Here is a 14696-nt window from a genome sequence, read left to right as displayed (position 1 = left end):
TGAGAAACCAAAGTCAGAAGCTCACGGGGCCGTAACTCCCTCCTAACGCATGTAGAAATTCCGAGTATAGCTCATCTCAAACTATAGTTGCCCGGAAACTGTGACCCTTTCATCTACTCCAGTGTGTTGGGGTCCACACTAGCCCCACGTTGGGGCGGCCAAAAAACATCGGAGCCCATGCAAAATGTTGAGGCCCAGGCCGACCCACGTTTGGGCGGCCACTGTATCCCAGCCCAAGCTGCCGCTCCGGTCTGCGGTCTGCGGTCTGCGGTCTGCGGGTTGAGGTTCAGCAAGAGCGAGGGTGAGGGCAGACTCTACCTAATGTCTGATGTGTCTGGTTCTCTCTATAGTCTGATTCTGATCTGTTCTGTCTCTGCCTTTTATATGTCTCACTTCTAAGCCACGCTAAGTTACACCTTTAGTCATGCCCTTAGGTCTTGTCTCTAACTCTGATCTCTATACTTCTAAATCATACTCTTAAGTCACACACCTTTAATCTCAATCTCACACACCTTTAATCTCACGCACCTTTAATCTCAAGGTATCTAAACCAAGATTATCGGAGTGTGTTCAGCTGTTGTAGGCTATTGTAATCCAAATCTCATGTCAGGGTATATGGCTCAAGATGGCTGCAAAGCTGATAGCCGCTTTCTGCTAAAAGTCGGCCCCCAACACCAGTGTTGTCAGAATGTCTTCTCACGCTGTACGTCAGAGTATAAACAGTGAAGTGAGGAGACGTCTGGTCAGAAAAAAAAGTTAAAAAGATCTCAGTTAAGGGCCTGATAGATAGCTCAGTGGGTAAAAAGCGCTTACTGCCAAGCATGACACTTGATCCTTGAAACCCACATGGTGGAAGGAGAAAACTGACCCCCAAAAATTGTCCTCTGACCTCTACACACGAGCCGTGGGACACACACAAAATGAACGTAAGAAAACCTAAAATTATATATCGAATAAAGACGTTGGCAGGGTAACGCAGGAAACAAAAGTTTACATCATTCCTTCAAAAGCGAATGCTCAGTAATTTCTCCAAGTGGGTCTCAACGTAAGACCGCGAGGAAGCAATTCCTACGACTACGCATATATTAGAAGCCAGTTAGCCTCACCGACGACCGCAGGCCGACCCCTACCGGAAGTGACGCGCTGCGCAGAGCACTTCCGGAGCTGCGGGGACGACTCTGCCGGAGGAAGCAGCGGGGGCCTGACCCGCGTCCGCCGGCCGCCTCCGCTGCCGCTACGCCTCAGTCAGACTCTTTTGGTCTGGCTTGACCTGGTCTGGCCGGCCTGAGTTCTGCGGCCGCGAGGTCGCGGCTCCCGGTAAGTACGCGGCGTGAGTCGAGGCCTTGTTTACTCTTGACTGGCCGGGGGCGGGGGGGGGGTCCCCGCGCGCGCGCCTCTCCGGCGCGGTCGGGGCTCCGCCTTCGCCGCCGCCTGCGAGGCCGGGGCGTCCCAGGTCCCGACGTTCCCCGCCGACCGATAGACACTCCCGGAGGCAACAGCCGGCGTTGGTGGGCGCCCGGCGTCTCTCCTCGGTTTCTCTTCCTCGTTGCCTCTTTAGCTCACGGAGAGGTCGGAGGCCAGAGCCTCTGGCCCGCAGGCGCCGGTGCACTTGGGCCTGCACTTCTAGGCGCTCCAGGAAAACGCACCACTTCGGAGGCTCCTGATTTATGTCGTGTTTGGGAGCTTTTGCAGCGCCGGCTGCACTGTTTGTTAACGCCCGTCCTGTGAAAGGTCCTCCCTGCGCGTGGGTTCCGTGTCCTCGCGGATCTCCTGAAGACCGGGGCGCAGCGGAGAGACGTGCGGTCACGCCCGACCCCACTGGTCTAGCCTCAAGAGAGGCGGTAGTGTTCTCGGACGAGCTCGCCTTAGTTCTCTGTGTTACTCTGTCTCGTAGAACTTTATGTCGCGACGAACACGTTCTAGACCTTTGCTGTTCAGTATGGTAGCCATTAGGCCACACTTAGCTGCTTAGTGTTGACATGTAGTTAGTATATCTGAGAAACTAAACTTAACTTTTTTAAAGTAAACTGACTTCAACTCCATGTAATTGGTAGTTACGTGCCATTATTAGGACAGATGCGGTGTCGAGTTTGTTGTTTTTAGACGCTGTCTCTACATAGCCATGGCTGTCAAGGAATCACTACGTAGACTAGGCTGACCTCGAACTCACCCTATTTCTGCCTCTCGAGTGTTGGAGTTGAAGGCTTGCACCACCACGCCCGGGACGCTGCCGAGTTTTTAAACAAGTTGCTGATTCATATTTTTCAGCCAAGAAGTTTTCTTCGAAAATAGTTAATAAATGACCACTGAGGGCCAAGCGGTACAACTGGAGTTAAACGGCTGTCAGACCAGCCACATTTTTGTGTTCTTGTCACCTTCACAGTAAGAGATCTTATCCTTTTGTCTGTGGCCATGTCTCCGAAGACAGCTCAAAATTAGTGTCAGGTTTTTTGAAGATGACTTTGACTCTTTGAAAAAGTACTAATTTTGTGCCATTCCTCTCTGAGATACAGACATATTTAACATCTTGAATACTTTCTGACATTAAGAAAATAACACATTGGCCCTTTGAACAAAATCAGGACTCAGTTTTCTTGTGTGCTTGTATTTTGAGACAGTGTCTTGCTGTGTAGCCCAGGCTAGTCTCCCACCTTTGATCCTCCTAACGAAACTCCTAAATTGGGGATCCCAGAATGTGCCACCAAGCTCAGCAAGGCCAGCACTCCTTCAGGAATCTCTTTACAGAGCCTAATGCTTTCACTCACCGTTAGTCTCAGCATTCAGGAGCCTGTGATCTGTGAGTTTGAGGACAGTCAGCCTGGTCTTCATAGTGAGACCTTGTCTCAAAAATGTGTTTTTAAATTTTTTATTTTAAAAAAGCTTTATTTAGATCTGAATCTAGAACACCAGAAAGTATATGAAAGAATCAATTCTTTTAGAGAACCTGGATTCCCATCTACTTGAATATTTGGTGAAAAAGCTCTGAGCCATATTCTGAACAGATCCTAAGGAGAACTCAGAATTTGAAAGGGTATACTCTTTTGTTAGTCAGATTTCTGTAGCTTTAAATCAGGCTCTGAAAGTGATGGCTAGAATCTCCTTAGAATGGAATTCTGATACTGCCTCTGCCAGTTGGCTTTGTATGATCCTAGGCAGGATACTTAGCCATTATAAATTCCAGCTTCATTTGTAAGCCTCTGTTTGAGACAGGATCTCACTATGCAACTCACTGAATTTACCGGTCTTTGGCTTCCCAAATTCTGGATTAAAGGTGTAGGTTTGCACCACCTCACCTGGCCATTGTAAATCCATTCCCCGCCCAACCCCCGCTTTTTTTCTTTCCTCTCTGTACCCCTGGCTGTCCTGGAACTAGCTCTGTAGATCAGGCTGGCTTCAAACTCAGATCCACCTGCTTCTGCCTCCCTAGTGCACCACCATGTCTGGTTATTCCATAATATGGGAAATAATTTTCCATGGTACTTGTTTGGACTTTGATATTTAATTAATTTGTATTTTCCTATCTATAATTGAAATATTCTTAAGCAGTTTTAAGCTCTGGTTGCCCAAGAAATCCTAAAGAAAAGAGCAATAAACATAAAAAGAAAGTAATGTAATATTTTACAAGTCCTGTTTAGTAGGATCCGTGTGTCTAGAAAAACCAGGTGGCCTTTGGAATATGAGGTGACTGGGCATGGTAGCATGTTTTACCACTCTAGAATCAGTGGGACCTGATAAATGAGGAAGACAAAAGTCTCATTAAATAGCCAACTTTATTCACAGCATTTATACTCTGAATAATTATACTTTGAGGGTTAAGAGAAACCATGAGTAAAGTTCTCATGAGTTCAAGCTGTGTAAAATCACAAGGTCCGGGCTGGTGAGATGGTTCAGTGGTTAAGAGCACCAACTGCTCTTCAGGTGGTCATGAGTTCAAATCCTAGCAACCACATGGTGGCTCATAGCCATCTGTAGCAAGAGGGAGAAGGGAAGAGGATTAAAAAAAAGAAAAAATCACAAGGTCCAGCCAAATGTGGACAGTTTACACATTTAATTGAATAACAACAAACAATAATGAGTAAACTATTAAGAAGCTACACTTGGGAGGAGCAGGAGAACGCATTCCAAGAACAATTCCGTGTTGTGAAGAAACTGAGGTCATAAGAATCTATTTTCTAGGAGTTTTCTTACAAGCACTCAGAATTCTCACACAGTTCCATTCATGAACCATGTTCCAGGAGTAGCTTATGTTCATGGTCACAGAGTAAAGTTGGAGACGGATATTACTGTTGCCTAATTAGGTGCATTTTTATTGTAAAGTTGGAGGCATTTTTATGACCCTGATCCTCCTTCTACTTCACAAGTTATAGGATTACAGGCATGTACCACCATGTAAACCTAGGCATTGAAGTGTGTAATTCCAGTAATCCTCCTCAGCTGTGGGAGGTGGAGACAGGAGACTTCTTGGCAGGTCTTAAACCAACTAAACCTGTATTATGCATTGGTAAAACAAACCCTACCTCAAACAAGGTGGAAACTAATAAGCACTAATACCTTATTGTGAGTTTTAGGCTTGCTTAATCAATAGGGTTGGGCATGTGGTGCATACTTTTAATCCCTGCACTCAAGGCAGAGGCAGTGGCAGTCTGATTTCTGAGTTCAAGGCCAGCTTGGTCTACACAGTTACAGGTCAGCCAGAGAGAGCTACTTAGAGTATGGGTCTGGGGTGTGGGGTAGAGGGCTTGAGGAGGTAAAGTGCTTACCTAGTTAGCTCTGTGTGAGATGCTGGATTCAGTCCTACTGCTAGATAAGTAATACTAGTTTGCAAACTGGGTGTAGTGACACATACCTATAGACCTAGGATACATACCAAGATCCTATCTCCAAAAAAAAAAAATGGCCTGTGGGACAGCACAGCAGGTAAAAGCACTTGCTGCCAACCTTGAAGACCTTCTTTATTATTTAGTTATTTATTTTTGATTTATTTACTTTATTTATCTGAGTACACTGTAGTTGTCTTCAGACATACCAGAAGAGGGCATCGATCCCATTACAGATGGTTTTGAGCCACCATGTGGTTGTTGGGAATTGAACTCTGGACCTCTGGAAGAGCAGCCAATAGTCTTAACCCCAGAGCCATCTCTCCAGCATGAAGACCTTCTTTAAATCTCTGGAGCTCAAATAGTTGAAGAGAACTACCTTACCTCAACTGTTCTCTGTTCTCTGACTTCCACTCATGGTGGCCTGTACCCACACCCACTTAAAATGTATAAATGCAAGAAGCAAAACAGCTGGGCATGGCAGGACGAGTGCGAGAATCTCAGGCCTTGAGAAGCAGGGGCAGGTGGTTCTCTGAGTTCAAGGTCAGTTTGGTCTGTAGAAGAGTTCCAAAACAGTCATTATGTGGTGAGACCCTGTCTTAAAAGAAACAAAAACAATAAACTTGAGAAAGCAGGGTATCAATTCTAAAAATATGAATATTGTCTCTCTTCATTTCAGATGGAAATCCTATGACACAGACAGTTTGGGTGATATCTGCAGGAAAGATCTTTAAGCATTACAGGTGATTTAATGTTTTGTAAAGTTGGTATTAGGTTTGAATTATTTCAGGCTTAGAGGCAGTAAGTGCCTTTACCTGTGGGTTTCTGTCTCTTGGAGGAAGGATTTCCCTTGATAAGCATATTCCAGGGAAGGGGAAGGGTTCTCAATGAAACTAGACTTGAGATAGACATCTAGGCATGCCTTTAATTTCAGGACTCAGGCAGAGGCAGGAGAGTTCTAGGACAGCTAGAGCTACACGGGGAAACCCTGTCTTTGGGGGGTGGGGGAGAGAATTGAGATAGGCTATAGTGGGAGCAGGGCTGGGGCTTTGTTATTTTGATGGTTGAATGACTTCTACTTTAACTGTTCATAGAGAGATAGTAATACTTTTTTTCCTTTCTCTTAGAAACAAAAAAACGCTAATGCATTTGAGAAAACGATAAAAGTCGGGGATAGGGAAAAAAGCAACCGCTTTCCTGATTTGCAGCTTGGCTGGATGTTACGATGTCCGTGGACATGAACAGCCAAGGGTCTGACAGCAATGAAGAGGACTATGACCCAAACTGTGAGGAAGAGGAAGAGGAGGAGGAGGACCCTGGGGACATAGAGGACTACTATGTGGGAGTAGCCAGTGATGTGGAGCAGCAGGGGGCTGATGCTTTTGATCCCGAGGAGTATCAGTTCACTTGCTTGACCTATAAGGAGTCGGAGGGTGCCCTCCATGAGCATATGACCAGCTTAGCCTCTGTCTTAAAGGTGAGTAGTGCTGCCAGTTCAAATGTAATCTCTTGGGTGAAACTGAAGGATGATCTCTTGTTGATCAATCACTCTTACATACTGATTGAATGGTCTTGTAGCTTGAAACCAAACCCAAGTGTGTATTACATCATTTGGATATTTTGTTACATTTACTTGTTTTAAAATATAAATGTGTCCAGGGTAAAAGGAAGTATAGAATAAATTTAAGATCAGAAGCATATGACAGAATAGCTCAGTTTCAGAAGTGAGGTCTATGAGTTTTGATGACATGATGTGTGTCTGAACCACTGTCTTTTCTACAAATGTTTGATAAAACCTTGGTAAAGGTATCCAGATCCCCTGATTGGCTGTGATCAGTGCCTTCCAGCTGAGATTTAAGGTGTACTGGTGGTTATCTAAAGAGTTTTCAGAGCTTATAATTGAGGGTATCAGTGTAAAAATTTTAAAAAGTGACTGTGCTCAGTTATTCCAAAAGAGTTGTTGGGTGCTTTGTTTTGTTTACCATTTAGGCCAGCATCCTTTTGAATCTTACATCTCAGACTGGTTATTGCCTTTTGGATACCTGAATGCTTTTAAATGCTTAGATATTTTCCCAGTAAGCTTTCTATGGAAGATGTTCACCAAAATGTGAAAATGAGAGCATTTATCCTCTTTACCATTTTGTTGACTTTGCTTCATGAATTACCTTGTGGGCTTTGCTGGATTGCATTGAGGGTCAGTGGGGCTAAGCAGGTTAGAAGCCCTGGCCTTGTACATAGCCTGACCACCTCAGGTCACTCTCCGGAGCGCAGAGAAAGGTGGAAGGAGAACTGTCCTCTGGTTCTGAGTGTATTGTGTTATACATGCTCCTCTACCCCAAATAATGCCAGATTGAAAGTCAGAAGGACTGATAGGCTAGGCATGATGACACATCTGTAATCCCAGCACCGGGGAGGTAGCAGTGGAAAGATCACAGTAAATTCAGGGCCCCAGGTTTACAGTGAGTTCAAAGCTGACTGATGCAGCCGGGCAGTGGTGGCTTTAATCCCAGCACTTGGGAGGCTGAGGCAGGCAGATTTCTGAGTTCAAGGCCGGCCTGGTCTACAGAGTTTGTTCCAAGACATCCAGGACTACACAGAGAAACCCTGTCCAAAAAAAAAAAAAAAAAAAACCTGACTGATGCTATACATGCCAACCAAATTTTCTTATAGTTATTTAAATGGAAATACCAATGTATATCATGTATGAGTTTCTAGAAAGGATTGTTGTATATAATGTCTGGTATCCAGCATCAGCACCTGGGAGGTAGAGGCAGAATCAGTTCAGTATCACTCCAAACTACATAATTTGTTTGAAGCCAGCATGGGATACATACAGTTCTGACCAACATTTTCCTGGTTCTCCTCAAAAGTCCCACAAAGCTGGGTGTGGTGGTATATACAACCGAAGCAGTCGGATCTCTGAGTTCAAGGCCAGCCAAGGTTACAGAGTTAGACCCTGTCTCAAACCTCACATGCCTGTATTATTTGACCACAAGTCTCAACCAGTGCCTTAGGGCTCTCAAGGAGAGTCACTCAGTAAAAAGCACAAGCAACAATCCAGGATAATAAAGGGCCCTGAGAAGAGAAAAGGGTAATACCTCAAGGCTTTACAGGGGGCTGACCATGTGTCACTTTCATAAGAAAAATAGCAAAATGGTAAGTTATATATAACAAACATTTGTGTTATAGTTTAAGTGTGTGTGTGTGTGTGTGTGTGTGTTATAAAATGTTAAAAACAGCCAGGCAGTGGTGGTGTACGCCTTCAGTCCCAGCACTTGGGAGGCAGAGGCAGGCAGATTTCTGAGTTTGAGGCCAGCCTGGTTGATCTACAGAGTGAGTTCCAGGACAGCCAGGGCTACACAGAGAAACCCTGTCTCGAAAAACAAACAAACAAAAAGTTAAAATCAAAACATCGAAAGGATTGATGTTTGAGCCACTTACTAGCCTTAGGAGGGACAAGGGCCAGAAAAGCTGGCACAGTTTGAGAACTTGAGAGTTTGAAAAGGACTTACAAGTTTACCTTTTTCTTTTGTATTTTTCAAGGCACTTTCTGTGTAGCCCTGCATGTCCTGGAACTTGCTCTATAAACCAGTCTAGCCTCAAACTCACAGACATCCTGCCTTTGTCTCCCAAGGGCTAAACTAAAGGCATGTGCCACCACCACCTGGGTTATTTTTTAAAGATGACTTATCATTTTTTTAAAGTTGTGTATGTGTGTGTGTTTGTGGGAATATGTTCATGTGACTGCAGGTGGCTGAGGCCAGAGGTGTTGGAGCTGGAGTTATAGGTGGTTGATAGCTGTCCAATATGGGTCCTGGGAACTGAACTTGGATCCTGTCTGCAAGACCACTAAAAGCTTTTAACCACCCCCCCTCCCAAGCAACTCTCCAGCCTACATCTTCCCCTCCCTCTTTTCTTTCTCTTTTTTTCCTTTTATAGTTTTGTTTTTGTTTTTGTTTTGAAATAGGGTCTCTGTGGAATTTGATATGTAGACTAGGGTGGCCTTGAACTCAAAAGAAGCATGCCTGGGTTTTTTTTTGGGGGGGGGGGAAGTGGGTCTCTCTCTCTCTCTCTCTCTCTCTTTCTCTCTTTCTCTCTCTGGCTGTGTGGCTGTGTGTGTGTGTGTGTGTGTGTGTGTGTGTGTTTCTTTTGGATGATGTACTTCAGCCTTCTGACAGCTTTATGTTTAATCCTTTTGTGAATTTTGGCATTATCTCTTAAACTTTTGATTACCAGATCCTGGCCATCCTTGTGGTCAGAATATTGCATTCACAGTAGATACTGGATAATTTCTTGAATACTTGCGGGTTTTCTGGATTGTTGAGCAGTGGCTGATGCTTTTGGTGGGAGTTGGACTTTCTAGTCTTTGCTGTGCATCTTCCTAAATTGCCAGGAAAGGAATTGTTCTGCCTTCATGACCAAGAAAAGAAAGAACAAGAAGAGCCAGGAACAGAATTGAGAGTTAAGAAATGGAGAGCTGAAACAGAGTACAAAGGTTAAAAGAGGAGAATGAGCCACAGCATAGCTGCTGGAGGCACGTTTTTATTTTCTCTTCTACAGTTCACTAACAAGCATGGTAGCATCTTTTCTCTTCCTGGTTCTGGGCAACAGAGGTTGAGGCTTAGTTGTCATACCTGTAGAGGAACTGTTTCAAGTGGTTCCAGCAGGGCTGAAGAGATGGCTCAGCAGCTAAGAGCACTGGCTGCTCTTCCAAAGGACCCAGGTTCAATTCTCAACACCCAAATAAATGGTAGATCACATTTGTAATTCCAGTTCCAAGAGATCTGATACTGTCACACAGACATACATGCTGGTAAAATACCAATGCACATAAAATAAAAATTGCTGTGATGGCTTATGCTATTAATCCCAGAACTTGGAAGACAGAAAAAGGGGTGGGGGGTGGATTTCTGTGGGCTCATGACACCAGCCTCGACTACAGAGTAAGTTTCAGGACAACAAAAGGTACACAGACTTCTGTCTTGAAGCAAATTAATAAATCATTAAGAATCAAGTGGTTCTAGAACAAGGTAAGAGGTTGGAGGGAAGTAGCCATAATAAAGAAGGAGAAATGGGTTTGCTATTACCTGAGATAGCAAGCAGCACTTTGAGGGGGTGGAGGTGACTACTTAGGTGGAGGCCAGCTTGAGATGCATGAGAACCCTGTCTTTTAAAATAGGAAACAAAACAGTATCCTACAATAGTGCAGGAGAGAGCAAGAATAAGGAAGAGGTGCTGGGTATGGTGACCATGTTCTTACCATGGCCAGTGTCCTCATTGTTGTCTGTACTATTTTGGGACGTATGCGTGTTTCCTATGATTTAGATACTGCTTGGTAATGTAATTTAAAATGAGCTTCATGAACAGCGTTCTATGAACAAAAGCTAAATATCTGCTTTACTTATTAAGTTGAGCTACAATTTTTAAAAAAAAGACAACAGAAACAAAAGACAAGCTTCGATAAAGCCTAAAGTTTAAACAATGTTTTAAATATTTTGGGATTTGAGATCTTTATCTTTTTTTTTAAATTGCATGGGCAGGCATGGTGATGGATACTTTTAATCAAGCACTTGGGAATCAAACAGGCTGATCTTTTGTGAGTTCCAGACCAGTCTGGTTTACAGAGTGATTTCTAATTCACCCAGGTCTGCATAGTGAGACCTATCTCAAAAAATTGCATTTTGTGTGTGTGTGTGTTTGCATGCCATGTGGTTGGTGCCTGTGGAGGTCCAAGGACCATTAGAGGAAGTCAGTAATCTCCATCTGGGTCTTAGATCAAACTAGATCCTCAAGCTGAAAGGCAAGTGCCTTTATCCAGTGACTTTAGTTGTATAGGGTCCTGGTGTTGGAGTGTAACTTTATATATGTTCTGACAGAAGTCTAGTAGTGTCTTAGTCAGGGTTTCTATTCCTGCACAAACATCATAACCAAGAAGCAAGTTGGGTAGGAAAGGGTTTATTCAGCTTACACTTCACTCTGCTGTTTATCACCAAAGGAAGTCAGGACTGGAACTCAAGCAGGTCAGGAAGCAGGAGCTGATGCACAGGCCATGGAGGGATGTTTCTTAATGGCTTGCTTCTTGCTTTCTTATAGAACCCAAGACAACCAGCCCAGGGATGGCACCACTCACAATGTGCGCCGGGCCCCCCCCCCCCCCCCCCATTGAGAAAATACCTTACAGCTGAATCTCATGGAGGCAGTTCCTCATCTGAAGCTCCTTAGTGATAGCTCCAGCTTGGGTCAAGTTGATACACAAAACCAGCCAGTACTAGTAATAAGATAACTTATTTTAAGAGTGGAAGGTGGGGCTGGAGAGATGTCTTAGTGCTTAAGAGCACTGACTGCTCTTCCAGAGGTCCTGAGTTCAATTCCCAGCAACCACATGGTGGATCACAGGCCTCTGTAATGGGATCTGATGCCCTCTTCTGGTGTGACTGAAGACCAAGTGTGCTCACATATGTTTAAAAAAAAAAAAAAGTGAAAGGTGCAGCTGGTTGTGTTGCCACAACCGTGTAATTGAGAATCAGTTACAAAGAAAATCAAAAGTTTAAGGCCAGCCAGGCTGCATAGTGAGAACCTTTTATTTAATCCCACCACCCCCCACTTTTTTTGAAGATAGAATTCAATATTAGAGCTAAAGGGCAGCCAGCTAAAGGGATCCTTCTGTCTCTTGTCTCAGCACAATGATTTTAAGTATGCAACTTTTCCTTGGCTCTAAGGATCAAATTTAAGTCCTCATGCTTGCAAGGTAATTACTTCATAGAACTCTCTAGCTGTAATCTTGTTTCGTGTGTGTGTGTGTGTGTGTGTGTGTGTATGTATGTATGTGTATAGAGGCCAGAAGCCAACCTTAGGTGTTCCTCAGATGCTGAGTGCCTCAGATTGGTATGGGGTTTACCAGGTAGGCTAGACTGGCTGACCAGTTAGCCCCAGGATCTACCTGTTTCTGTTTTCCCAGTCTCTCTTCTATGCCCAGCTTTTTTTTTTTTTTTTTTTTTTTTTTTTATTTGAGGCTGGAGAGATGGCTCAGTAGTTAAGAGCACTGACTGCTCTTCCAGAGGTCCTGAGTTCAATTCCCAGCAACCACATGGTGGCTCACAACCATCTGTAATGGAATCTGATGCCCTCCTTTTAAAGAATTATTTTTTTTTTTAATGTGAGTACACCTTTTCTGTCTTCAGACACACCAGAAGAGGGCACTGAATCCCATTACAGATTGTTTTGAGCCACATATCATATGTATATAATATAAAATATCTTATTCTTCCAGAGAATCATAGTTTGGCTCCCAGAACCCATATCAGGATGTAGGTAGGTAGGTAGGTAGGTAGGTAGATAGATAGATAGATAGATAGAGTGATGTATATCTGCACTAGGTACTTGTCTGGTACCCTCTCAGGCCAGAAGACAGCATTGGATACCCTGAAATTAGATTTACGGTTGTGATTTGACATGGGTACTGGGAATTGAACCCAGGTCCTGGAAGAGCAGATAATGCTCTTAACTGTTAAGCCATATTTCTAGCCCCATGATAGCTTTTTATTATAAAATACAAATTAGTCAAGAATTTTTGTAATTTAGTATTTACTGTCTTTGAAACTCTTTAAATGTTTTTCATTTATGTCTGTGTTCATGTCTGTATGTTTATGTGAGTATTGTGTACATGTGTGTTCAGGTACCCACTAAGGGTAGAGAGTCAGATGTGCTGGAATCTGAACTCTGGTCTTCATGATTAATCACCAGGGCTGAACCATTTTCCCAGTACCCCCACCTCCCTTTGTTTGAGACAGTATCTCATACTGTACAGACTGTTCTCAGATTTGCTATGTATCAGATTTCCTGATCCTCTTGCCTCTTTCCTGAGTGCTGAAAATAAAGGTATATAACACCATACTGGCTGTTCATGATACTCTTGAAGCATTTGCTCGGTTTGTTCAGGAAAAGATGAGCCGGAAACAGGCTGAGTCGGGGCTATAGTAGATGATGATGCGTGAGTTGCAAAATATCCCTCTTCCCCCTTGTGTTCTTAGCATCATATTCAAGGTGTGATCAGCAACACAAATATTCAGGGCCTCATCCACCTGCTGCAGGAAGAAAGAGAAATGGTCTACTCTGCATTCAGTCTGGTCCAGGAACCATAGTGTACTATGTGAATTTAGTACTGAGGCAGGAGAGCCTTAAAAGTGAGGTAGAAAGGGATTAGTAAGATGTCTCAGTAGGTAAAGGTGCTTACTACCAACTCAGATGGTCTGAGGTTTATTTCCCCAGGACCCGCCGGAAAGAACTGTACTCTCACAAATGAACACATATGTACAAACAAAATGTTTAAGTGAATATAATACATTTTTTAAAAATGAGGTAGAAGATATTCAGACCCCACTGCAGTGAGCATGGAAGGAAGATTGCCTTCTGTGCAAGCTTGAGAATATATGATGTATGGGGAAAAGGAAATGAACTGTGAACTATTTGTGAAGTGTTCTTATTACTGGGGGAAAGGAATAAACTTTGAAAACTTGAGGGCTTGAGTGTCAGGGAAGTATATTACTCACTTGTCAAGCCTTGGGGAGAGGAGAATTAAACTAGTTATTATGAGTATTTATAGTTCTTCATGGGTTATTAAATGCAGTAGAGCTGGCAAAATGTTCCCTAGATTCTCTCACCCTCTTGCTTGCATTTATTTTAAAGTCTAGTTTTTGTTCTTCAGGAGGATGTAAGCAAATATGTTATGCTCTTCCTCTGAATCATTCTCCCCACCCCCATTTGCGGGTAAATGATGAGTTTTTAGTGCTTCTGACTTTATATGCAGAAGTATTTATAGTGTTGTGTTGAAAACAACCTGGTTCTTCTATACTTTTATCAACCCTATTGGTTGATATTCTTTAACACAAAATAATTTGTATTTAGTTTTTCTTAGGTAGCATCAGATACATGTATAATATCTGAAGACTTAATTGCTAAATTGACCTTTTATTCTGGAATACTTGAATTTTAAGACCTTTATATTTCTATTATCTACATACTCATTTCTTCCTTTTTTTCTTGTTGCTGCTCATGGGGATTGTTGTTAAGGTTGAGCCTGGTAACACTAAATGTTTCTACAGAGCCTTCTGATTTCTGCTGTGACTTGATACCAGGTTTCTTTGAATGCTTGTATTTAAGTACAAGCTGGAATAAATTCTGTGTTTCAAATAGATGGCCAGCATGTTGATGTATTTTGTGGTTTTAAGTTGGAAATCTTGTGTTTTACTAATGTATTTATTTTTAAAGGGAGATTTAAAATGTATAAAACATTGGGATTTGCCTAAATGCAACTAGTTGAAAATTGTTACCTTCTTGACAGCTTAGAAAGGTTATTGTAATTGCTGTGTACCTGGCATCACAGGCCACTGTGTTCATCACCCTTCAAAAAAGAAGCTCTTCGTCCCCATTCCATTGTGAGGTAGCTTCCTGTGTTAGGCAGACAGCCTTAGAAACTCTAAACTGTGTGAACAAATATGAAATTTCATATTCTGATCTTGAATTTGTTTATACACAAATTTTTACTTTTAGGGTATTACCTACAGTATTAAAGAACATCATTTGTAATTCCATTAATAAATAAGTTTCCTAACTTGTCATCCCCCAGCTCTTGTTGATATATATATATTACTTTACTGAAATTCATTTATTCAGCCATTGTGTATTTAGAACCTGCTGTGTCAGGGACACTAGCAAAATAGCTCTGAACAAAGTAGATAAAAATTTCTGTGGACATTTCATTCTAGAAATGATAGTACACACACATGCAATGTGTATAAAGGTGTGCTTTGTTTTCTTAGCTCACATATTCCAAATGTTTCTGTGCTTTTAACTTTGCCTTTATAGTTAATATAGATTCCC

The 14696-nt window shown here is 42.8% G+C and overlaps 1 protein-coding gene across 6 annotated transcripts in view; it reads left to right on the top strand.

Moving 5' to 3' along the window:
- Positions 1-1150: 1150 nt before the first annotated feature.
- Positions 1151-14696, top strand: part of Arih2 (ariadne RBR E3 ubiquitin protein ligase 2) — a 54145-nt gene continuing 40599 nt past the window's right edge. Inside the window, exons 1-3 of one of the 6 annotated variants that reach the window (XM_034483656.2) lie at positions 1151-1317; positions 5497-5560; positions 5945-6294. In XM_034483656.2, the coding sequence (XP_034339547.1) occupies positions 6043-6294 (252 nt within the window). In that variant the 5' untranslated portion in view covers positions 1151-1317; positions 5497-5560; positions 5945-6042. Of the gene's footprint in view, positions 1318-5496; positions 5561-5944; positions 6295-14696 lie in introns of those variants that run through there. The other 5 variants (XM_076917356.1, XM_076917355.1, XM_034483655.2 and 2 more) reach the window with 5 other exon arrangements.

This window comes from Arvicanthis niloticus, chromosome 21, assembly GCF_011762505.2.
Source record: "Arvicanthis niloticus isolate mArvNil1 chromosome 21, mArvNil1.pat.X, whole genome shotgun sequence".
In the NCBI taxonomy this organism is placed as follows: Eukaryota; Metazoa; Chordata; class Mammalia; order Rodentia; family Muridae; genus Arvicanthis; species Arvicanthis niloticus.
Note: the sequence above shows the minus strand (reverse complement) of the source record. Positions and strands in the feature narration are given on the sequence as shown.